Genomic DNA, 26510 nt, shown 5'->3' with positions numbered 1-26510 from the left:
TGATAACGTCCTCTTGTCGGAGAATCACAAATATCAGTTATTAAAAAAATATATCAGTTATTCCTACTCATTATTAAGTTAGGTTTCCCAATCCAGTCTGACTTTCTCAGCACAGTATTGTATCACTCAGCCTTTTCTCTTTTAGTATTAGAGAAAAGATCATGGGGAAAGAGGCACATAATTCAGGGCCTGGTGCGATGGCTCCTTGCCTAAAGTCCTTGCCCTGGCGCCTAAAGTCCTCGCCTTGCACGCACCAGGATCCCATTTGGGCGGTGGTTCTAATCCCGGTGGCCCCGCTTCCCATCCAGCTCCCTGCTTGTGTCCTAGGAAAGCAGTTGAGCACTGGGAACCTGCACCGGCGTGGGAGACCCTGAAGAGGCTCTGGGCTCCTGGCTTCTAATTTGCTCAGCTCTGGCGTTTGTGGCCATTTGGGGAGTGAACCAGCTTAGATCTCCCATCCCCAACTGCCAGAACTGAGCTGAAAGGAACTGGCACCCAAATGAGATCCCAGCAGTTACAAGGTGGAGGATTTAGCTGCTGAGCCTGCCCAAAAAGTAACTTTTAAAAGATTAGAAATATACCACCTATGCACACTAAATATAGTAGGCCTTAAATATATGACCCTGTGTCTTCTAACTTTAGCACAACTTTAAAAAGTAGGAAAGATTTATTCAGTGAAAGGACATTTGGATGTTTATTTATATCATTCCTCTTGAGTCATACAAAATTATTAGCTTAGAAATTAGCCTACTATAGATGTATTGAATTTCAGGTCCCACCAGTGATTGCCTTGAGCAGACCAGACTGAATGATTTGTGTTTTGCTTGCTGGACGTCTGAGCAATGTTTCAGAAAGATGTGGTTTACTCAGGAACGTGACTCCAAAATGTATGCCTCAGCTTTTTTGATTCATTTTCTGTGTAGTGGTTTTCTTTTGAAGAACATCCCTAGAAAGTCTTGGTATGCCAGGAAGAGTAGTCATCGTTATGTAACATATGGGTACACTGGGCCATATTCACTTCTTAAATTTTTAATTCACTTTGCAAATATTTTATGTCAGAATAAAGGACTCATGGAAACTTTATTACTGAATAAGAATTCATTCATAGTGCACTTTTTTAAACAAAATTTAGAGGCTAATAAAATCAAAGTGTCTTTTACTAAGACAGATATTAAAACTTTTTAAAAGATTTATGTATTTATTCTGTTGGAAAGGCCGATATACAGAGAGGAGAGACAGAGAGGAAGATCTTCCATCCGATGGTTCACTCCCCAAGTGGCCACAACAGCTGGACCTGAGCCAGTCCAAAGCCAGGAGTCTCCCACACGGGTGAAGGGTCCCAAAGTCTTTGGCTGTCCTTGACTGCATTCCCAGGCCACAGACAGGGAGCTGGATGGGAAGCAGGGCTGCCGGGATTAGAACCGGCATCCATATGGGATTCCAGCACATTCAAGGCGAGGACCTTGACTGCTATGCTATTGCGCCGGGCCCAAAACTTTTTCTAAAATGTATATTAGTGTCACTTTTGTTGCTAGGTTTTTTGTTTTAGGAAAATTATTATTTTCGTTGAAAGTGTTTATATTGATTTGTAATTAATTTCCATTGTTGAGTAAATTAATATTGAAATGTTTTCTCAGTTTCAGTTAATTCTGTGCTGGGTTTCAATAGAAGTAATCCACATTAAATGTTTTTTAAGAGGAAAGACATTTGGAGTCAAGATGATGAAAATTTACCTGATGCAACTTGTTTGTGACAGACAGTATTTGGTTAAAAGATTTCATTTATTTAACTTGAAAAAGATACAGAGAGAGGTAGGGAAAGACAGAGATTTTCCATCTGCAGATTCACTCCCCTAAAAGCCACAATGGCAAGAACTGAGCTGATCCAAAGACAGGAGCTTCTTCCTGGTCTCCCATGTGGGTGCAGGGACCCAAGGCTTTAGTCCATCCTCCACAGCTCTCCCAAGCCACAAGCAGGGAGCTGGATCAGAAAGTGGAGCAGCTGGGACATAAACCAGCATCCGTAAGGGATGCCAGTAATGCAGGCAGAGGTTTAGCATGCTATGCCATCATGACAGCTCCTTGTTTGTTGTGGTTTTTGTTTAGTTTAGTTTTGTTTTAATAACTGAACAAGCTTTTTAGAGGAGTGCATTTTTTGTGTTCAATGTATATTATGTATGTGAGAATTAAAAATACAAATTCTTATTTTAACTAAAACAATTCAAATATTTTGATGGCTTGTTTTAAAGCTCAAAGAACCATAAACACATTTACGTTCCCCTAGGACTTAACGTATTATGTTAAATGCAGAAGGTACTGAGTAGTTTTATTTTAATGAATTTATCTGCAAAGAAATTTATGCAGTTAATTTTCTGTACTTTTTACTTAGTTGATAAGGAGCCAAAATGTATGTGTAAACTAAAAAATTCTTATACTTGTTTTCTTACAATAATGCTTTATTATTCCTGAAATGTTAATAATGTCATTTAACATTTCAAGATTCAGATTTACTAAAACATATTTTGCAGGATAATTGCTCATTTTTACAGAGAAGTCTTTTAAATTTTATTTCTAGTTTAATAATTCATGAGATTTTTTTTCAAGCAGGAAATGCTTATACTATTCAGCATTCTATTTACTAAATTTGCAATTACTCAGAAATGAACCAATTTCCAGACGTGCATTATATATCAAACTTACAAAATAAAGTTTGGTAAGGCAGAATATTAAACTGCTCATCTGAAATGCATTCTAATAGTATCTTTGATTTACAGGTTGAAAAACTACGCTGCCCTGTCTGCAGCCACAGAGTAAGTTTACTGAAAATTAAAATTAGACCCAAGTGTTTCTGAATCACATTTCATGTTTCAAAATTTGGTGTAACTTAACGTGACTATTAAAATTGAATGATGTCATGGGTTGCTACTTAGGTGACTGCAGTCTCATGGATGACGACAGCCCCTTAGAGCTAGAACGTAAGTAGTGCTCTTGCAACTGAAATCAGTGTGTGTTGCTTCTGTCCTGGTAAGAGACAGAGGTGGGCGCACTTCCTTACAGTATATTTAGATTTATTTTATCTACTTACAATAAGAAATGAACAATATGCAATAAAAATGTCAGTAAAGTAAAATTGAAATGTTTCTTCCTCATCCTCAGAGATAAATACTATTTGTTTTAAGATTTATTTATTTTTATTTGAAAGAGTTTACAGAGGGGAGAGACAGAGAGAGAAAGATCTTCCATCCACTGATTTACTCCCCAAGAGGCTACAGTGGCCAGAACTGGGCTGAGCTGATCCAAAGTTGGGAACAGGAAACTTTTCTGGGTCTCCCATGTGGGTACAGAGGCCCAAGATTGTAGCCATGCTCTGTTGCTTTTCCATGCCATAAGCAGGGAGCTGGATTGAAGGTGGAGCAGCTGGGATGTGAACTGGCACCCATATGGGATGCTGGCACTTGTAGGTAGAGGATTAGCCAGTTCAGCCATTGTACTGGCCGCTCAAAAATATCTTAATATAGACAGTTGCAACCCTCATTTAAAAAGAATGAGATAAGGGCTAGCACTTTCACGATAAGCCATTGCTTGCAGTGCCAGCTTTGGGTGCCAATTTGAGTCCACTACCAATTCAAATCCCTGCAAATGCACTTGGGAAAGTGGCAGAGGATGGCCCAAATGCTTGGGCCACATGGGCCAACCACATGGGAGACCTTGGAAGAAGTTCCTGGCTCCTAGTTTTAGATAGGCCCAGCCTTGGCTGTTGTGGCTATTTGAGAAGTGAACCAGTGGACACAGGACCTGGCTCTCAATTGATAATTCTGTGTTTCAAAAAATAAATAATTTTTTAAGAGAGGAGAAAGACCTATGGGCGTCTACATGGTATCAACATGGATATAAGCTTGTTTTAGTTATTAGTATACGTGAGTCTCTTATTTGTTTAGATTTGGCATTGTTGGACTTTGCCAAATTTCTAAGTCTCTGTGTAGGAGGGATTATAAAAGAAGCTGGATGGGAAACAGAGAAGCCAGGATTGCAACTCTCAGTTGGATTTGGAATGCCAGTGTCACTGCGCCACAATGCCCACCCCTGGCCAGTTAAACTTACTTAGTTTCTTACTTTTGCTACCATGCGGTGACTATGAATATCAGTTTGATTATTGTCTTTAATATTATTAAAATATATTAAAAATATCATGTGAAAAAGTTTTTTTTAATATTTTTATTTGAAAGGCGGATTTACAGAGATAGAAGGAGAGACAGAGAAAAAGATCTTTGATCTGCTAGTTTACTGCCCAAATGGCTGCAGCAGGAAACCAGGAGCCTGGAGCTGCTTCCAGGTCTCTCACATAGGTGCAGGGTCCCAAAACTTGTACCATTTTCCATTACTTTCCCTGGAACATTAACGTGGAGCTGGATCAGAAATGGAGCAGCCAGGACACAAACTGGCATCTGTATGGGATGCCAGCGAAACTTAACCTACTAAGTCACAATGCCAGTGCCTGTATTTTTCTTTTTATAAAATCATCTATTATTTTAATGGAAAGGCAGATTTTTTTTTTTTTTGGAAAGGCAAATTTTTTACTGAGAAAAGGCTTTCTGTCCACTGGTTCACGCCACTAAATGGCTGCAATAGCCAGAACTGGGCTGAGCTGATCCTGAGTTTGGAGCCAGGAGCTTTTCCCAGGTCTCCCACATAGGTGCAGGTGCCCAAGGATTTGATCTTTGCAGGCCATAAGAAGAGAGCTGGATTGGAAGTGGAGCAGCCGCCCGATGCCCATATGGGATGCTGGCGCCACAGGGTGGAGGATTAGCTTGCTGCACCACTGCATCAGCCCCCAGTAATTTTCTTTTTTAAAGTTTGCTTCTCTGCTTTTTAAAAATTAGATAATATAAAAATGGCAGAACTCTTCATGGAATGTGAAGAAGAAGATTTAGAACCATGGCAAATTATAGACTCTTCGAGTGAGGATGACTTGATCTTTGTTGGAGAGATACCTGCTTCAAAACCAGCCTCTTCAAGTAAGCATTTATTTTTCAGTGAAGTTTCATGACATAGTTGTTGGTTGTTCCTAAGAGGAAAACCTATGGGCTGCCAAATGTGCTTGATGTACTTGTTCTTCTGCTAGGAGTGAAGTTGGGTTAGTGGATAAAGGTCAGTAAGAATTTGTGGAATTCAAGGTAGGGATATGGTTGGTGAGCAGAGGACGAAGCTCGCCTTGTACCTAGGCAAGTGTTACTGCAGCCAAAGACATTCTGGGCCTGGTTAATGCCAACTCTGTGTTAACTATACCAATGTATCAGTATAGTTGCCTATTCTATTTTTTTTCTATTTTTTAAAAATATCTCAGGGAAAAGGCGAGAGTTCACTGTGCCACCATGAGTGCATGGCAGCTGGGGCCATCCCACTGCCATTGCTGCTGTCACAAGCATTTGGGAGGAGGGCATGCATTGCTAGGAGCTGGGGAACTGGGGATGGGTTGGAATGGGAACCAGTGAGGGCTTGTTTGACATATATAAAATGCTTTCTGGGGGCTTTCATGGAGCATACCACCAACACCTAGGGAGTTGAGACAGGGTGGACTAGATGGGGGAATTTGAGGGCCTTCCTGTGTCAAACCAAAGCACCTGCATACACACATGAGCTAGAGCTGGGGGTGGACCGGGCTAGGCTAGGTCATAATACCCACTGGTGCTTGTGAGGGCCAGTTTGAGAGCAGGTCTGGTAGGAGTTCTTAGGTGTTGCCCCAACCAGGCTACGGCACCAACCAGCAAGTTTTGGGACTGGGGTGATCTAATGCCAAGCTGGGCTAAAACACCCACAGCACATGCAAGAAATGGGGCTGTGGGAACAGGCCTGATATGGGATTTTTAGGGATATACTTGCTAGACCTTAGCACCTGCTGGAGCATATGAGAATCAGGAATGGGGACAGGCTGAACTGGGCTAGACTACAGCATCCACTGGCAAATGAAGGAGCTGGCATTTGGAACAGACCAGGCCGGGTTAGGCCGTAGCACCCATTGACACACATGGGGGGCCTAAGTTTCAAATGGGCTGGACTGAACGAGGCTGCAGTACCCACCAGCAAACATGAGGGGATGGAGCTAAAAGGGACCTCAAGGGCCTCTTTGGCTAGGCCATAGTACCTGCGATTACAAATAAGAGCAAGTTCTGGGGCAGGTTGGGTCAGGCTGCACGCCTGCTGGTGTGCACAAGAGCTGAGGGTAGGGGCAGTATACCTGCCAGTATACATGAGATCTGAGTCTGGGGGTGGAGTTTGGCCAGGCTAGGCTGCAGCACCCATTGGCAAACATAGGAGCCAAGTCAGGGCAGGCTTAGAAGAGAGTCTTAGAGGTCTATGCTAGGCACCAGCATCTGCTGGTGTGCATGAGAGCCAGGTCTGGGGGGCATGTTGGGCCAGCCACAGCACCCACCAGTTCACGCTGGAACTGGGGCTGGGATCTGGATGGTCCAGGCTTGACTGAAGCACATGTGGGCACATGCAGGGGCCGGATCTGGGTGCAGGCCAAGTTGGAGTCCTGGGGGAATTACTCTGACCAGGGCTCAGTACCCGCTGGTGCACATGAGGCCGGGTTAAGGGGTGAGCTCTGCTGGGTTGGGCTGCAGCACCCACTGTTGCATGTAAGAACTGGTTCTGGGAACCAGCTCAGCAGGGACTCCTAGGAGTCAGCCCAGTGAGTCCTCTCCTGGATCCCCAACCTCAGGGAACATGTTGTGGGACTGCCCCCATTACTGAGAGACAACATACAGGGATGTACACAAAAGACAGGACAGCCAGCCTCTCTGATTCAACAGAGGACCTTGAATTCTTCACTAAAAAAATGGAGTGAAGAGCAGGTTAAATAATGCTACAGGCTAAATTCTCCACCAAATATCTAAATGCTGTGGACATACTGAAACATAGAGAAATGATATCTCACACCTGGTGCAGTGAAGCTAACACCTTCTCAGAACAATCGAGACTAATAAAGTGACACCCTCAAGATATTTTTCTTCTTATCAGGATCCCTGGAACAAAACCAGGAGACCATCTCTGTCCCCTGGCACTGATGTGATTTGGTAGCAAGGAGCAGCACAATATCTCCCCACCCTGCCCTGCAGTCAGGAGGGAAGGCAGGGTCTTTTTCCTCACCCTTTTTCTCCCTCATCCCGAGCCCACCAGAGATCTGCGTAGGTCTGCAATCCTCCTACCTATGTAGCAAACATTTTAAAATAAATATTTTTAAGGGAGGTGAAAAATTAAGATATATGATTAAGAAAAGCAAAATAATTTACCTTAGGGAAAAGATTGTATTATGGACCTTCTGAGATTAGAAATGTTTAGTGTCATCTCACTTGATAACTGCAAGATGCGTAGGCAAATCCGGGCCCGAGCCTAGCTGCAGACAGTCTCCACACACATTGTGGGAAGCAGAGAAAGCACATTGCCTACAGAAGGGGGTCTCGGGACAGACAAATCAGATTAGGAGCTACTGAGAGCTTGGGCTTGTTTCACATGTACAGAATACTTTTAAGGGTTTCCATAGACCAGGCCACTGTACTCATGGATAATTAGAGGAATTGAGATGGGGTGAATCAGAAAGGGAAATCCCAAGGGCGTATGTGGATTGGGCCATAACACCTACTGGCACACGTAAGAGCCAGTGAGGACTGGGTTGGGTCAGATTGTAGCACCTTCTGGCACCTGCAAGACAGGTCTTGGGGCAGGCCAGGCAGGGCTAAGCTACTCTACCCACCAAAAAAACCTGGGAGTGGGGTCAGGCCAGGCCTGGCTTAGGCAGCAACACCTGCTGATACATACAAGAGCCAGGGATAGAGGTGGGCCAACCTGAGCCAATCACAACACCCACTAGTACACATAAATATCAGTCTGGAAGCTAGCCGGGCTGGGCCACAGCACCCACTAGCAAAAACCAGGACTGTGGATAGGCCACCTACCAGCACATGCAAGAACTGGGCCTGGGGTGGGCATGGTAAGGGTTGTTAGATGGGGTCTCTAAGATGAGGAAGGAGCACCTGCTGGTGCACACAAGAACTGAAGAGGGGCCCAGTCAGGTTGGGCTAAGAAGCTGCAGCGTGCATGAAAGCTGGAGCTTGGGTGAGCCAGGAAGGGGTTCTTTGGGGCTGCCCTGACTAGGCAACAGTACCTGCTGGTATATGTGAGGCGGCCTGGGCCTAGGCGGATGTGGGCAAGGCTGAACCATCTGCCAATTCACATGTGAGCTGGGGCTCAGGATGGGATGGACCAGGCAGATGCCCCCACTGGTAAGTGCATTGGCTGGTACAGGGGATGGGCTGAAACTGACTCTGCAACAACAGGCAAACATGATAGCCAAATCTGAGGATCTCCAATTGAATTTCTGTGCATGAACCCCAACTGCAGGGAAAATCACAAAGATATGTGATCTAAACCTGGGGCACATGTTCCAGGACTGGGCCACCTTGGTTGCTGACTTCCATGCAGGAATAGAGAGCATACCCAGTTGTACATAAAAACCAAGAAGGCCAGTTCATCTAAATCAAAAGAAGACTTCAAGTACCTCATCACAAGATGGGAAGAAGAACAGATTGAACAATACTCCTGGCCAAGCTTTGCAGCAAATGCAGTCTGCGGACACACTGAGGTAGAAATGATTAGCTGACCTTAGAATATCTCACCTCCGATATAACAAATCTGACAATTCCTTAGATCAATGAACACCCTCAGAACATTGTTTTCCACATCAGGGGACATCAGATGACCATCTCCATCTCTGAGCACAGATGTAGTTTGACAACAAGAGACAATGTACTCCCACTGTCCTTCACAAGGCCCAGAAGAAAAGACTGCCACATTTGTCTCACGTACCTTTTATCCGCATCCCGATCCTCTCTACCCTAATTGGAGATACACAATTGTCTGCAACCCCCTCATTTGTGTAATCAATTTTTAAATAAAAGTTTTTAAAGATCTATAGGTGCTGCATGATTATACATTATCTGTATACCAACATATGCTTTAGGTACTAACTATACCCACTTTCTAGCAACTACTGTTTATATTCATGAAGGAGAAAAGATCTGATCTTCAGTCACTGTACTTGAAGAATGTGAGTAGGGCGCATCACAGTGGTTCAGCTGGTTAATCGTCCCGTTCCAAGCACCAACATCTCATGTAGTTGCCTGTTCATGTCCTGGCAGCTCCACTTCCCATCCAGCTCTCTGCTTGTGGCCTGGGAAAGCAGTAGAGGATGGCCCAAAGCCTTGGGACCCTGCACCCACATGGGAGAAGAAGCTTTTGCTTCTGGCTTCAGGTTGGCTCAGCTCCAGTTGTTAACAGCTACTTAGGGAGGGAACCAGCAAATGGAAGATCTTTGTCACTGTCTCTCCTTCTCTCTCTCTGTAAATCTACCTTTCCAAGGAAAATAAGTAAATATCAGAAAAGAGAGAGCGAGCAGCTAGAAGTCGAACTAGCACCTATATGAGATGGCAGCATTTGATGTCCTGCAATGACAGGAACCTGGAACATGGTCTGGGACTCCCACAGAGGTAGCAGGGGTCCAAGAACTTGAGCCTTCATTTGCTTCTCTTGCAGGCATATTTAACAGAAACTGGATTTGAAGTGGTGCAGCTAGGACTCAAATCTGCACTCCAGTAGGGGATATTGTGTCACAAGTGGTAGCTTATATCACTGTGGAATAAAGCCAACTGTTGGAATTCCTTTTCTTAGTTGTTAACTCAGATTTTAAATTTTAATTGTTTTTTGAATGTTTTATGCGTGAGCCATAAAATGATTTTAGCATATGAAGTATGAGCTAAAAGTTTACATATTGTAACTCTACAGTGGTTGACAGGGGAATAAAAGGTGTGTTTGGTAGACTACAAACACTAAATGGCAGGAATGGCTTTTTAATGGCTTGAGTATGTAAATATTTATCTTGAACCCCTGAATGAAAGCATTATTGAATTCTTTGGGCAGGTTTTTCTCCTAGAAGACTTCTATAGTGCTTACTCATGTAGTGTATTATATCTCCATAATCAGAAAAAAGCCCTAATTTTGTGTGACTCGGTGTAATTGTTTTCATTATCTGGTTCTTTTCTAGTAAGAAAAAAAAAAGATGGAGGTTCTGATTTTTCATTTTGTATAGTTTGAATTTTTTCTTGATAAGCAATTTTGAGACAACCTGTGTTCTTCCACATTTTATTTTGGTCTCTCAATAACCTGGAGGTTAGAGTTCACGTGAGTGCAAGTGTGAGCAATCAAACTGATCTAAAGTATCTGTCACTATCAGGCTCAAATTGTCTTCTGCTATTAGAATAACAATTTTAAAAATATATACTTCTTATAGATATATTTTTAAAGGTTTATTTAGTAACTAGTAGAGACTATCACATATAAATGTAAAGATACAATGCAGCATGCATCTATACTTACAAATCAAAGATGGACTCTCAATGAAACTGTTGAATGTATCTTGACAATAGGATGCTGGACTTGCCATAGTCCATGTCTACAATGTCAGGATACACTTAAATAGAATGATGGACTTACGACTGATTATAAAGGACTATAATATTGTAGTGATACGGGAGAATTTGGTAGGAGGTAGGGATTTGGGGAGAGGAAAGGGGAAATCCCAGAGCCTGTGGAATTGCAGCATGGAATAATAAATAAATAAATATTAAAAAGATTTTTTTATTGGAAAGGAAGATCTACAGAGAAAAATTTTCCATCCACTGATTCATTTCCCGAGTGGCTGCTGAGCTGATCCAAAGCCAGGAGCCAGGAGCTTCTTCTGGGTCTCTGGCATGGGTGCAGGGTTCCAAGGCTTTGAGCCACCACCCACTGCTTTCTCAGTGCACAAGCAGGGAGCCAGATGGGAAGTGGAGCAGCTGAGACACGAACCAGTGCCAATATGGGATACTGGCATATGCAAGGCAAGTATTTAGCCGTTGAGCCATCGTGCTGGGCTCTCTTATAGATGTCTTGAACATGGGTAATGTTCTCCAGCTCATACTCAAAGGGAATAAAGAAAGAGGCACACTCCCCATCTGGAAGACTTGGAAGAAGCTCCTGGATCCTGGCCTAGGATTGGCTCAGCTCCTACCATTGCAGCCATTTGGGGAGAGAACAAGTGACTGGAAGATTTCTCTATTTCTCTCTCTCTCTCCTCTTCTGTAACTGTGCCTTTAAATGAAAATAAAATCTTTTTTTAAAAAGTCACTCAAGGTATTATAGTATTGATATACTGGTTTAATTTAAAGTGTAATACTATGATAATTTTTTATACAATAATATATCCAATCTATTGTATAATTTTAAAATACAGGTAGTTCTGATCTAAACATTTCTTCAAGTCCACCAGAAGGAGACCCAACAATATGTTCTATGTCCACTGTACTCTACCTTACTCCTGATGCAAGATCTACAGATAGCATGACGACTAAAGTAAGTGTTCATGGAATTCTACAATTAGATCAAGGACACATTGGATATAATGCCAAGTTAAAATTGTGAACTATGATAGTTATCATTCCAACAGAAGCATAATCTCCATCAGAAAATGTCAGTATCTTTATAGTACAACTCAGCCAGCAATACCCAAAGCGGTAGCTATAGGTACTGCTACAGGTAAATCAGATATAAGTTACTGAAAATTGTGTTCTCTAAACATGAGCAAAAATCAGCCCACCATGGCTGCACACACTGTTGATTAGGGCCACACGGGGTTGTGGAGATCAACAGAGGTGGAAAGCCTGCATGACTGGTCACCAAAATAGGGACAGGCCAGAGAGGGGAAACTGAGGATTATTTAGGGTATGTAAAGTGATTACTAAGGACTTCCATGGAACAGGCTACTGTACCCACATGTAAGCAACAGAGCTGGACAGGTGATAGAACAGATAGGAGGGCCCAAAAGGTCTCCCAAGGCTGGATTGCTACACCTGCCAATACATAGGAGAGCTAGGCCTAGGGACCAGCCAGGAGGTCGTGCTAACGGGCCAGGCTGTTGTACCCTCTGGTGTATGTGAGGTTGGGATAGGGCGGCCCAGGACAGGTTCCATCGCCCACTGGCACATGCAAATATAGGGTGGGTGGGGGGTCACCCTGAACAAGCCAAGGTACCTAACAGTGAGTGAAATAGCTGAATCTGGGGCTCAACCACTGGCACACCCGCTGGTGTTCTTAAGAGTGGGGCATCAACAATGGGGAATCAAGAGGTCTACTGAGCTGTGCCACTGTACGTGCCAGTGCACATGAGAGCCAGGGCTGGAGACAGGCTGGATCAGTCCACCGCACCCACAGGCACTCACTGCTTATTTTGAAAACATTGCTTCACAGTTTAAAAGCTTGGCAGAAGTAAAAAAAATCCCATTGAGGTGGGCACTGCAACTATTCCCATTTTACAGTTGAGAATACTGAAGTTCAGTACGGGGAGGGGTTGGGGGAATCCCAGAGCCTATGAAACTGTGTCACATAATACAATCATGTAATTAATTTTATATATTAATTAATTAATATATAAATTTTATATATATTAATTTTATATATATAATTTTTATATATTAATTAATTTTATATATTTTATATATATAATTAATTTTATATATATATATATTAAAAAAGAGAGAATACTGAAGTTCAGAGAGGATAAATAATTCACTTTTATCCACACTGTAAATTATGGATCTGGGATTTCAATCCAGTTTAACCTGGAGTTTTAAAAATATGTTCGTATACATATCCATCCATAAATTTAAATATATTCTAGAAAATGGGAGCATTGCCTAAGAGCAGTGATTAGTTAGTCCACAGTGGCATGGTGTTCCCTGAAATTCTTGTGAGGTTAAAGCTATTGTTATAACAGATATTTGCTCTTTTCATTGTGATGATACTTAAAAACTCTGCAAGTTATTTATTGTAAGATTCATCAAGGGTGGAGAATGGCAGATATATTCTTGGATAAAATGAGAAACCCAAGTAAGGGATTTTCTCTAATTTTTAAATCTGGAGAGGGCCCAGTGCAGTGGCCTAGCAGCTAAAGTCCTCGCCTTGAATGCGCCTGGATCCCATATGGCTGCCGGTTCTAATCCCGGTAGCCCTGCTTCCCATCCAGCTCCCTGCTTGTGGCCTGGGAAAGCAGTCAAGGACGGCCCAAAGCCTTGGGACCCTGCACCCGTGTGGGAGACCCGGAAGAGGTTCCTGGTTCCCGGCTTCATATCGGCAGAGCACCGGCCATTGCGCTCACTTGGGGAGTGAATCATCGGACAGAAGATCTTCCTCTCTGTCTCTCCTCCTCTCTATATCTGACTTTGTAATAAAAATAAATAAATCTTTTTTTTAAAAAAAACTATTCTGGAGGGTCTGGCACGATAGCCTAATGGCTGAAGTCCTTGTCTTGCATGTGCCAGGATCCCATATGGGCCCCGATTCTAATCCTGACTGCTCTACTGCTTGTGGCCTGAGAAAGCAGTCAAGGAAGGCCCAAAGCCTTGGGACCCAGCACCCATATGGGAGACCCTGAAGAAGCTCCTGGCTCCTGGCTTCGGATTGACTCAGCTCCGCCATTGCAGCCACTTGGGGAACGAATCAGTGGACGAAAGATCTTTCTGTATCTCCCTCTCTGTATATCTGTCTTTCCGATAAAAATAAATAAATCTTAAAGCAAAAAAACTATTCTCTTGGGGCCAGTATGGTGATGTGACAGGCTAATTCTTCTCCCATTGGAGCTGGCATCCCATATGGGCACTGGTTTTCATGTCCCAGCTGCTCCACCTCCAGTCCAGCTCTCCGCTGATGACTTGGGAAAGCAGCAGAGGATGCCCTAAGTACCTGAGCCCCAGTACCCACATGGGAGATGTGGAAGAGGCTCCTGGCTTCTGAGCGGCTCACCCGTCACTATTGTGGCCATTTGGGGAGTGAACCAACAAATGAAAGATCTTTCTTTTTCTTTTTTTCTTTTTAAAAAATTTATTTATTTTTATTGGAAAATCAGATTTACAGAGAGAAGGAGAGACAAAGAGAAAGAGCTTCCATCTGCTAGTTCAATTGCCAAGTGGCTGCAGTGTCCACAGCTGAGCTGATTTGAAGCCAGGAGCTTCTTCCAGGTCTCCCACGTGGGTGCAGGGTCCCAAGGCTTTGGGCCGTCCTCGACCGCTTTCCCAGGCCACAAGCAGGGAGCTGGATGGGAAATGGAGCAACTGGGATACAAGCTGGTGTCTACATGGAATCCCAGCGCATTCAAGGCAAGGACTTTAGCCACTAGGCTACCGTGCCAGGCTCCGAAGATCTTTCTGTCTCTCTTCTCTCTCAAAATCTGCCTTTAAATTTTTTTAAAAATCTTAGTTAAAAAAATTCTCTTTAGCTCAAAACTTTTGCAGGCAAGGAAGGAGATTATTATTACCTTTTCTGAAGCCAATGTGATGTAGCTTAAGGGCACAAGTAATATAAGATATTTTACTGGTACTATTGTGTCAATTATTTGATATAATGCATGTACCCTTAAAGAGGTAAGTACATTCTAAACACACAATTATTTATTGCTATTATTTCAATTTGAAATGTAAACAACCTGAAACTCAGAAGCGATTTGCCCAAAGTTAATGCAGTTAAATGAACGACAGGTTCTCTGAATCCAACTTACCTACTCTTTTACCTTATCATTATATTTAGTATCTTTTTGAACTATTTTGAAGAGACATAAGAAATTCTGACTTAGAAAATTATTTTACAAGTTATTTGTTGAATGATGTGTGTGCTCTCTGAAGTGATGTTACTTGACCAGAGTTGTCATCTCAGAAATGTTTTAAAATTTTAACTTTACTTGAATGAACTTCAAATTAAAGAGCTTTTTAAAAAAATAACAAGTGGATATTTTCCATTAAAAAAAATTTAAGTCTTTCTTTATTTTGAAAGAGCTTTAGAGAGACAGAGGTGTCTTTCAGGGTTGCTCCAGGCCAAGCCCAGGAACCTAGAGCTGTAGCTGGGTCTCTCATATGTGTGCAGGGGCCCAAGGAGTTGGGCTGTCCTCCACTACTTTCCCAGGCACATTAGCAGGGAGCTGCAGCAGAAGTAAAGAAGCCAGGAATCAAATCAACACTCCAAAATGGACTGATGATTTGCAGAAGGCAGCATGGTACACTACACCACAATGGGCTTGCCCCTGTTTTCCATTTCCATTTAATTTATAAAAGCAATCCAGCAACTTACTTTTTCTCTTTATTGGAAAGTCAGGTATACAGAGAGGAAGAGAGACAGAGAGGAAAGCTCTTCAGTCTGCTGACTCCCCAAGTGGCCACTACGGCCAGAGCTGATCTGATCTGAAGCCAGGAGTTTCTGCCAGGTCTCCCACGTGGGTGCAGGGTCCGAAGGCTTTGGGCCATCCTCCGCAGCTTTACCATTGCTTTTTAACTTTTTTATGTCAACAATGTCAGTTTTCTAGAAAAATCACAAAAATAATGCAGAGTCCCACATACCCCTCATCTAGTAGGTGCTAATTTTGGCAAAGCATAGCAATTAACCTTGTGTCATGACTTACTGGTAATTGAATCATTGAAGTATTGAATACAGTTAAATTTACCTTTATAATGAAATTTATAAAACAAAAATAATTGTGATTTTTTTTTTACAGAATTATCTAGGGGGTTTACAACACATTGATTTGGATGAGCTTGCACGCCTACAGTGTAACCAGAAAATACTGCCAAAGTCACCAGTTGCATCAAAGGCTGTTATGCAAGGTTTGGTTTAGCATTTTTAAAGAGCTATTATAAAGAGACTTAGTGAATATACATGTGGAATCGAATTTCTGTTTTGAATTCCTTACCTTCATGTTAAGTTTTTCTTATGTTGTGAGATGAAATAGAGCTAATCATTCCTGAATGCCTTTCTTGAGTGGTTTTACATAAAATCACATTAATAATAGAATAATTTCTGTTAAGTTGGCTAACACATGGTCTTTAAACTTGTTCTCATTTGGAACCAGTCATGGAGTGGACAGATCTTAACTTGAATCAAATAAGTTTCCTGATGCCTTAAATACTCTTGAAAAAAATGTTGGTGGGGCTGGAGCAGCTGAAGCTGTGGTGCCTCCACTTCTGATGCAGCTCTTTGCTAATGCACCTAAGGAGGCAGCAGGGGGTGATACAGATACTTGGGCCCATGCATCCAGGTGGGAGAGCTGGTGGGTCTCTAGGCTCCTGGCTGCAGCCTGACCTAACCTGGGACTTGAGACCACTGAGTGAGTGGTATCACAATCTCTGTCTCTCTCTCTCTCCCCCTCTCTCTCTGTTTTTCTCTCCCCTCCCTCTTCTTGCCCATCTTCTTCTCCCTTCTCTCTCTTTCTATGTAACTGCTTTTCAAGTAAATAATGTCTAAATCATGTTCTTATCACACATTTTTAAAGAATTATTTATTTTTATCGAGAGGAGAGGAGGAGAGAGAGAAAGATTTGTGCACTGGCCAACTCCCCAAGTGACAGCAATGGCCAGAGCTGAGCCAATCAGAAGCCAGGAGTCAGGAGCCTCTTCAGGATCTCCCACACGGTGCAGGGTCCCAAGACTGTGGGCCATCCTCTACTGCTTTCCCAGGCCACAAGCAGGGAGCCAAATAGGAAGTGAGGTGCCCTGGCACAAACTGGTGTCCATATGGGATCCTGGAGGATGCAAGAAAGTATTTAGCCACTGAGTCATCGTGCCAGACCCACATGTCACACATTTTTTAAAAAAGTGTTGAGACATGCATGATTATAGTTGATTTCTTAATATTTTAGTATCTGCTCAAATAAATGACATAAATATGCTAGTGTTTTGCACGTGGGAGATGCTCAGCAAGTATCCATTGGAAAACAGTGGAAATTCCAAATGAAGAAGAGCTAGCAATTGATTCTTTGTCTAGCATAAAAAAGTTCTTCCTTAACCTAAAATGCATTAATATGTCAAGTGAAGACTTTTATCTTCTTGAAAATTTTCCTATAATCAAAGCATTTAACATTTTTGTATTTCATTAGATGTATTTCAGTACATGGAGAGATATAATTTTTTGAGTATCTAAATTGTTTACTGACAAATTAATGCATAATATTTACTCACATCAAAACAAGAAAAATAATTGGGTCTGGTATTATGGCATAGTAGGCCAAGCTTTAGCCTAATAGTGTTGACATCTGCCTGTTGTACTTTCAATCCAGCTTCATCTTATGGCCTGGGAAAGCAGCTCAATCCTTGGGCCCAGAACCCAGATAGGACACCAGAAAGAAGCTCCTGGCCTCTGGCTTCAGATTGACTCAGCTCCAGCCACTGCAGCCGTTGGAGCCATTGGGGAGTGGACCAGTGGATAGAAGATCTTTTTATGTCTCTCTGTAACTCCACCTCTCAAATAATATATGTTATATTCTGTACTAAAGCATTTGTAAATATCTTTCACACTATTTAAATTTTTGTAGGTTCCAACCAAAATTCACCCAAATTAGCACTTCCTTCTATTTCTAAGAGGTGTGGTGTTAATCCCAGATAGCCAAAGACCAGTCCAAGTGTTTCTGAGATAAATCTATCTGTTTTGTTGTCTTTAATGGACTATTCTTCAGAGACATCCCTCCACTGTGTGGAAATAGCAGAAAGTATGAAGTCTTTCATGTAAAACAGATATTGTATTGCTTATACTTAAATATTAGCAATTTGATGAATTTTGAAACTTCTTATAGTTTTACAAGGTTATGCAGGATGAATTTAAGTCATAGAAGCCTTCATTTATTTTAGGTACAGATGCCTCATCATCTGTCCGAAAAGCTTGTCCAAGGTGCAGTACTGAGTTCAAGCTTTGCATTGCTTTGAAATGCCACATGAAGGTAAAATTATTTTTAAGTTCAATTTTTAAAGTGTTCACAAATCCCTGAAAAGAGTAATGATTAGTAGAAAAGTAAATACTGCTTTATTTAAATATTAAGCTAAATCTCATGTTGATATTTTCATAAAACTTAAGCAATAATTAAGCATGGTTATCATTATGCAGCATTTTTGCAGTTCTTCTGAATCATGACATTTTAAAAATTAGGTTAATGTACATTATGGTATATGTATATGACATTTTAATGAAAGTGATATATTAATCAAAGTATTGTATTGATTTAACCATGTCATTCTTTAAACTTCTTGTAAAGCAGACTTTTTTATTAGATGCTTGATATTTGATATAACCTAAAAATTCCTTATATTTGTCTTATATTTTCTTATATTGTGGTGACCTATACATGTTCATTATTCAAAAAAATCTTAGTTTTGCATTTTAATTTTCAACTCAAAAGTAAACTAATAATGGAGGTTATGACTTTATTTCAGCCTAGAATATACTTAACTTTCAACTACCTTTATTTTGGTGTCAGAAACTTGGAACTGGATTTTCGGTAAATTTCAAAGTACTATTGACATATAAGATAATGCTCCACTTAAAATATTTTGGTAGATACTACAGTATTCTGGTATACCAGTGTAGAAATGCTTTACTATCCTTGAATGTCAGGTATTAATGATAAGGAGGAAAGGACTTTTTAGATTTATTTATTTATTTATTTTTATTGCAAAGTCAAATATACAGAGAGGAAGATCTTCCATCCACTGATTCACTCCCCAAGTGACCGCAACACCAGAGCTGAGCTGATCCGAAGCCAAGAGCCTGGAGTTTCTTCTGGGTTTTCCACACGGGTGCAGGGTCCCATGGCTTTGGGCCATATGGGGCCTGCGCTGTAGCCTAGTGGCTAAAGTCCTTGCCTTGTATCCTCCAGGATCCCACATGGGCACCAATTCATGTCCAGGCCACTCCACTCCCTGCTTGCATCCTAGGAAAGCACTAGAGGATGGCCCAAAGCCTTGGGACCCTGCACCCACATGGGAGACCCAGAGGAGCTCCTGGCTCCTGGCTTCTGATCTGCTCAGCTCTGGCCATTGCAGCCCCTTCAGGAGTGAAGTAGCGGTGCCAGGGAGGGGGGAGTTCTTCCTCTCTGTCTCTCCTTCTCTCTGTAAATCTGACTTTCCAATAGCAATAATAGAGATTTTTAAAAATCTGCAAAGCACTGTGGATTAAAACAGTGATGAAGAGAATACAAAGCAGTTACTTAGAAAAAAGGTATTTATCACTGTTTCAAGGATTAGCAGTTTTTTTAATTAAAATTCCGCATTTCACAAAACATTTTGGAGAGGAATAATTTTCAAAATTCCAAATTGAGCACTCTATATTCTGGGACAAAGCTGTGTTGAGTCTATTACTTCTTTCATGTCCCTGAATATATTTGAGAATGGTGAATATAAATCCCATATTAACTCTTTCCATTGATACCCTCCAACTCCATTTTGTGGTGTTGCTCTTTGGAGCAAAGATGAATATCTTATAACTTCATTATAAATATGGATTTTTTATAAAATATCTTTTTGTCTGATTGTTTAGTGAGTTTAAGTCTGAATTCTGTTTTGTCTTATCCTAGGCTCACAACCCTTGATTTCTTATTTCCATGTGTCTTATTATTATTTTACGAGTGTCTTGCACTCTTCCACATCGCTTTGGTTTTGCTATATTTCTTATTCTCGGTAGTGTTATTCTGTATTTTGTGATGTTATGTTTTCTGTTAGGAGTTAAACCCATTTATATTCACTGATAAAGAGATTTAATTGGCCTGATAGATGTAATTGCTCTCGTTTCTGTCAGTTTTTGTAAAAGTTGATTTGTTTTTCATTTAAAAGGCAGACTGAGCAGAGGAGGAGAGACAGAGAGGTCTTCCATCCACTGCTTCACTCTCTTAAATGGCCACAATGGCCAGAGCTGAGCCGATCTGAAGCCCGGGGCTTCTTTCTTGGTCTTCTATGTGGGTGCAGGATCCTAAAGACTTGGAGCATTCTCTTCTGCCTTCCCAAGGAGCTGGATTGGAAGTGGAGCAGCCAGAACTCAAACTGGAACTTATGTGGAATGCTGGTGTTGCAGGTGGAGGATTACCTGACTATGCCACCACACTGGCCCCAGTTGTCCTTTTTTTTTTTTTTTTAAGCTAGTTTTTCACATTATGATTGCTTTTAAGCAGTTTTATTTATTTATTTGAAAGAGCTACAGAGAGAGGGACAGAATGAGCTTCCATCCACTACTTTAATCCCCAGATAGCTGCAATGGCTGGGGTTCTCCCAAGCCAAAGCCAGGAGCTTCATTTGGATCTCCTATGTGGATATCTGGGGGTCCAGGAATTTCAGTATGGTCGAAATGACCAGAGCTGGGCTGATATAAAACTGGGAGGCAGGAGCTTCTTCCTGGTCTCCCATGTGCGTGCAGGGACTAAAGGCCTTGGGCCATCCTTCACTGCTCTCCCAGGCCATAAGCAGAGAACTGGATAGGAAGTATAGACTGGCTGCTACGCCACCACACCAGGCTCCCTGCTTTGGGTTTTTATGAAAGCTTTTGTGTGTATGTTTTCTAGCCCAACTTGTGTTATTATATAGTCTAGTCTATTTGTCTAAAATACACTTTACTGAGGTGTGCTTGATGTACAAAAATCTGTACACGTTTGTATTTGATGAGTCTGGAGAGAAATCTAATCCAGCTGCCATTTATGGCCTGGGAATGCAGGGAAGGATGGCTTCTGCACCCATGTAAGAATTCTTCTGGAGAAATTCTACAACTGAAAGTGTGTAAAATAAGTTTTATCTTATTGAGGCAAAAAGACTCCTGTAAGTGTTTCACATTACAGTCAGTTTATATGAGGTGTTGGTTTTATTCTTAAGGTAGATCACCTGTAAGATATGAAAGCATTTTAGCTCGGATATGTTGAGCTTCTCAAGTTGTAACTGATACTTTGTCTATGCCTCACATTTTCTTGTACCTTGTGTTTAATGAATGGAAGGTTAACTATGTTCCATATCTAGCTTTAGTCAGGTTTTTAATAAAATACTACTACTGTTTCATACTGAAGCTTATACATAAATGGATATAAAACTACCCCTTCCTTTTTAAATTTCATCTTGGCACAAATATGCAATATATATTTCTGGATAAGAAACAAATTGTTATCAAATAATATTTGCATCTAAAAAGAAAAATTACAAGGGAAAATTGTCTATATGTGTGAACATCTCTGATCCTAAGGTTTCCAGTTTATTAGTAGTTTTTTTCTGTGTGAGGATAATAGATATTTATTGTTGGAAACTTTATAAAAATGTGTGAAGCAGGAAACACTTTGGTGAATGTCTTTCCAGATACAGATCAAATGCAGTTTGATATAATCTGGTGCTAGTTGTAAACACATAATCATTTTTGAGTGTCTAATTTTTAAAAGATATAAATGTGGCTTACATTTTTATCTTTCAGCGTTGTTGTCCAGATATGGCAAATAATTTTATGAAAACTAATGAACCCGGACTTTCACATGCAAAAAGCACCACTAAGGTTGATTCATACAAAGAAAGATTAGTTATGTTAGTGAGTGACTTTTATTACGGACAGTATGAAGGAAGTAATGTGGAAGAAACAAAGAGTTACACAACTTTTCAATGCCCCAGCTGCTTGAAAGTTTTTAAAAATAATATCAGGTATGTAAGTACTTTGCATTTGCTTAAAAATAAGTATACTATTGATCTGAATGTTGTGTCTTTGTTAAATTCCATCCCTAAGTAGATGATTCTGACACTTTCTAAGAGCAAAGGCAGGTTATCCTGTTGAAAAGGGCTTGTTTTTATTTTAAGGGTTTGTTTATTTTGAGAGTCAGAGTTACAGAGAAGTAGAGACAGGTTTTCCATCCTCTGGTTCACTTCCCAGATGGCTGCAGCAGCCAGCTCTGGTCTAGGCTGAAGCTGAGGAGTCAGGAGCTTCTTCCTTGTCACCTTCGTGGGTGCAGGGGTCAGGGACTTAAGTCATCTTCCACCGTTTTACCCAGGCAGTTAGCAGGGATCTAGATCTGAAGTAGAGCAGCCAGGATTCGAACTATGTTGGATGCTGGTGTCACAGGAAGCCTTAGCTACCATGCCACAACGCTAGTCCCCGAAAAGCTTTCAGTCTGTATCATTAATGAAGAGTTTTTTTTTTTTACATCTTTTTATAATCTAGCTGCTAATTATTTTTTTAAAGATTTATTTTTATTACAAAGTCAGATATACAGAGAGGAGGAGAGACAGAGAGGAAGATCTTCCGTCCGATGATTCACTCCCCAAGTGAGCCGCAACGGGCCGGTGCTGTGCCGATCCGAAGCCGGGAACCAGGAACCTCTTCCAGGTCTCCCACGCGGGTGCAGTGTCCCAATGCATTGGGCCATCCTTCACTGCTTTCCCAGGCCACAAGCAGGGAGCTGGATGGGAAGTGGAGCTGCCGGGATTAGAACCGGCGCCCAGATAGGATCCTGGGCATTCAAGGCGAGGACTTTAGCAGCTAGGCTACTGCACCGGGCCCTGCTAATTATTTTTTATAAAAGATTTATTCATTCATTGATTCATCTATTTGATAAAGTGACAAAAAGGAGAAAAAGCTGTTGCATCTGCCGATCTCCTTCTCAAATGGTTGCAATAGCCAGAGCCGAGTCAGGATCAAACCAGGAGCCTGGAACTCCCTCTGTGTCTAACCTGTGAATTGTAGGGGTCCAGTTGCTTGAGCCATCTGCTGCTTTCCCAGGTGCATTACCAGGGAGCTGTGTTGCAAACAGAACACCTGGAACTCGAACTTGGGCTTCACTACAGGTGCCAGTATCACAAGCAGCTTAACCTCTTGTATCCCAGTATAGCTCCAAGAATCTTGCTTTTTCTTGAATCACAAGAATGAACCATTTTATTCCTTTTGACCACCTCCCTACTAGTCTCATTTAATGCTCAAATTTTTTCAGTTCATAGTTATTTTTAGCACATTCACCTTGCAGAGAAACTGTTCTATTTTGGTTATCTACTTTAGATAAGTTTGATGTATCCTGACTCATTTAATTTTATACCTTAACACATTTTGAAACATAGATGTAATTACTAGTACAATTTTAAAGAATTTATCAAGTTTCATGAGTTTGCGTTTTATTGTCTTTTGAGTTACATGGCATAACATGTATCTATCATCTTTTTTTTTTTTCTTTTTTTTTCAATTTTTTTTTTATTGTTAATTATTTTGCATTATGTGACAGTTTCATAGGCTCTGGGTATCCCCCCTCCCTCCCCCTCCCCTCCCCCCGGTGGATTCCTCCACCTTGATGCAGTATTACAGTTCAAATTCAATCAAGATTCTTTCATTGCAAACATATACCAAGCATAGAGTCCAGCTACTTATTGTATCTATCATCTTTTAAAGACTTATTTTTATTTTTATTGGAAAGTCACATACACAGAGAGGAGGAGAGACAGAGAGGAGAGGAGAGACAGGAGAGACAGAGGAAGATCCTCTGTCCTCTGGTTCACTCCCCAAGCAGCCCAAATTGGTGGAGCTGAGCCAATCCAAAGTCAGGAGCCAAGAGCCTCCTTTGGGTCTTCCATGCCAGTGCAGGGACCCAAGGCTTTGGGCTTTCCTCAACTGCCCTCCCAGGCCTCAGGCAGGAAGCTGGACAGGAAGTGGGGCTGCCGGAATTAGAACTATAGCCCATATGGGATCCCAGCGTTTGCAAGGCAAGGGCTCCAGCCACCAGGCCACCGCCCTGGACCCATATCTATCATCTTAAATGAGATACAGCAAAGTACAAGACATACAGCTTGTTATTGCTTAAAAGTTGGTGAGGTTGTTTCTCCAACATTTTATTATAAAAATTTTCAAGTATTTCCAGCCATGCAACCATCTGGGCATGGAAGACATTTCTCTCTCCTCTCTGTAAATCTGCCTTTGAAATAAGCTAATCTTTAATTTAAAAAAAAAAAGAAGTTAAAATAGGAAAGGGAAGTAAGAAATAATTGTAGTTCATGAATAATTTTTTCTTTTTCTATTTTTTTTTTTATTTTAAAGGCATGTTTCCAGAGAGAAGGAGAAAGATCTTCCATCCTCTGGTTCACTCCCCAGATAACCACAATGACTGGAGTTGAGCTCTCCCCAAATGGCCCTAAAGGCTGGAGCTGAGCTGATCAGCAGCCAGGAGCCAGGAGCTCCAGCTGCCCTGGGTCCTCCATGTGGGTGCAAGGGCCGAAGGGTTTAAGTCATCCTCCACTGCTTTCCCAGACCATTAGCAGGGAGCTGGATTATAAGTGGAGCAGCAAACACTAGAAATGCGCCCACAGTGGGATGCTGGTGCTGCAGGTGGAGGATTAGCCTCTTGAGCCACCACACCTACCCCCATAATTTTTTTCATACTTTGTATTTCCACCAAGTTTTGAAGACCCTTTGTGTGCATGTACTTGAAAATTCTTGCACCTAAGTAAACTTCTTATTGTATGTCTGTAGACATTATGAAATATCCTCATATTCAGCAAAATTGAAAAAAAAGTTTACAGAGAACATCTATTTACCATCACATCTCTTCCATTAAAATTTTGCTATATGAAGTGTTTCTTATCTGAAACGCTTGCAGTCAAAGGTGTTTCAGATTTGAGGGAGTGAATATTGCACAGAACCCAAGTTAAAACACAAAATACATTTACGTTTTATGTATGTCTTATTCACCTAACCTAAAGATAATTTCACCCACTATTTTTAACATGCCTGTGTTTTGGCTGTGATCCATACTGTCGGGTCACATGTGGAATTTTCCACTCATGCTGTCATTTCAACCCTCAGAAAGTTTTGAATTTTGGAGCATTCCAAATTTGGTTTTCAGCTTAACCTTTGCTTACTTTATCACATATATCTATTTATCCATAGAATCATCTGCTTTTTTTGATACCTTTCTCCATTTAAAATTTTTATTTGTTGTCTTAGAGGTAGAATAAGAAAGACCAAAATCAGAAGAGCTCCCATTTACTGTTTTACTTCTCAAATGCCTCTGATGGCCAGGGAGGAGCGTGGGCCAGAGCTTGGAGCCAGGAATGCAATGCAGGTCTCCCACATGAGTGGCAGAAACCGATTACTTCAGCTGTCACTGTAACTGTCACCGACACCTGGCTGCTGTATTGGAAGTAAGCTGTATTCAGGAGCCAGACATGAGAATTAAACAAATACAGGCACTCTGAAGTATAGCACAGGCATCTTAACTGCTGGAATACACTCTCTCCTTAGGTACCTTTCAAAGCAAATTGCAGGCATTTACCAAAACTAAGGGAGTAAAGATATTTTTCAAAGTGTACCATACCTAGCTTTACAGAGAATCAGTGTCTTGGAAATCTGAAAAAGAAAGAATGATTTTAAAAAAAAAAACCTTCACAATGATCACTTCAAGATTATTTTCTTTAAGGACTCATAGTATGTAATTGTGAATAGTTGACCCAGTCTTAAAATTTTGATTGAATCACTTTACTTTAAAATTCAGCGAAGAGGGAGCAGTCAGTCTTGGGCTATCCTGCCAGCCCACTGCTCCTTGGCTGTGTGTTCAGTAAATCTTAACTCTGATCACTCCTGAAAAGAAAGAGAAGATGGAAGGGAGGAAGGAGGGGAAAAAAAAACTCAACCTGGAACTTCAATACATTCTTCAAAATAAGCATGCCTGTTTATACTTGTATTTTTTTTTTTTTTACCACTGAAGGTCATAGTTGCTTCTCTTAAGCCTTTTAACGAAGTTGAAATAGCTAAATGTAGGACTGAAAAAATGTACATCTTGGAGGACTAAGAAAGATTTCTCTCATGATTCTAAAGCTTTTTAGTGGTAGGGTTTCCTTCCTTTTAACATATTATGTGTAGAAAAGTAGGCTAGTACTGGTCTTTACCAAAAAAGAAATGTTTTATCTTAAATAATGATGAAGAATTGTAGCAAATCATTGATATTTCATATTGACCTCATTTATTTTTTTAAAAATAAAGATAAAAGGAATAATGTTTATAGAGTCAGTTAATGAAAGTAAATTACTTAGGGTGCATATCTGGGGTTTTTTTCAATTTTAATGTTTATTACAAACGTGAGTGGGTTGCAGACTCATATGAGCCTCTGATTAGAGTGGAATGTGGAGGAGGTGGCAGCAGTTTCTGTCTTCCCTCCTGTGTCTGCAGGAAGGATGGGTGGAAGAGTACATATCTTTTTAGAGTGCTTAAGGCCCTAGAGGTACAATTTTGAATCCTGCTACTGCATCTTTTAAACTTAGGTTCAGATACTTAATTATAAAGTTTTTTTATTGGTCATAAATCTGAATAATTGCACCTGTTGTCTATTATTTATAGGTTCATGAACCACCTGAGATATCACGTGACAACTGAAAAGCAGAGCAATTGTGAAAACCCTATCATCTGCCAGTACTGCTTCCGGCAGTATCCCACATCTTTCCAGCTGCAGTGCCACATTGAGAGTACACATACCCTTCAGGAGGTTTCTAGTAAGAGACAATTTCACTGAAGTTCTAAGCATTGATTTTTGTCATCTGCACTGTGAAAAAAAATCTTGTTTTTTTCTCAAACCGGAATAAGATTTGTAATGTGATGACACAGTTGAAAAGCACATTTTATAAACTT

The 26510-nt window shown here is 41.1% G+C and overlaps 1 protein-coding gene across 9 annotated transcripts in view; it reads left to right on the top strand.

The window, feature by feature from the left end:
* The window catches only part of ZNF280C (zinc finger protein 280C), a 53702-nt gene that overhangs the window by 8570 nt on the left and 18622 nt on the right, over positions 1 to 26510 (top strand). For 3 of the 9 annotated variants that reach the window (XM_058658387.1, XM_058658388.1, XM_058658386.1), the window contains exons 2-9: positions 2774 to 2809; positions 2930 to 2974; positions 4880 to 5014; positions 11326 to 11444; positions 15628 to 15736; positions 17753 to 17841; positions 21336 to 21556; positions 26223 to 26374. In XM_058658387.1, coding sequence (XP_058514370.1) covers positions 2944 to 2974; positions 4880 to 5014; positions 11326 to 11444; positions 15628 to 15736; positions 17753 to 17841; positions 21336 to 21556; positions 26223 to 26374 — 856 coding nt within the window. In that variant the 5' untranslated portion in view covers positions 2774 to 2809; positions 2930 to 2943. The remainder of the gene's footprint in view (positions 1 to 2773; positions 2810 to 2929; positions 2975 to 4879; positions 5015 to 11325; positions 11445 to 15627; positions 15737 to 17752; positions 17842 to 21335; positions 21557 to 26222; positions 26375 to 26510) is intronic. The other 6 variants (XM_058658390.1, XM_058658389.1, XM_058658392.1 and 3 more) reach the window with 3 other exon arrangements.

This window comes from Ochotona princeps, chromosome X (assembly GCF_030435755.1).
Source record: "Ochotona princeps isolate mOchPri1 chromosome X, mOchPri1.hap1, whole genome shotgun sequence".
NCBI classification, from domain to species: domain Eukaryota; kingdom Metazoa; phylum Chordata; class Mammalia; order Lagomorpha; family Ochotonidae; genus Ochotona; species Ochotona princeps.
Note: the sequence above shows the minus strand (reverse complement) of the source record. Positions and strands in the feature narration are given on the sequence as shown.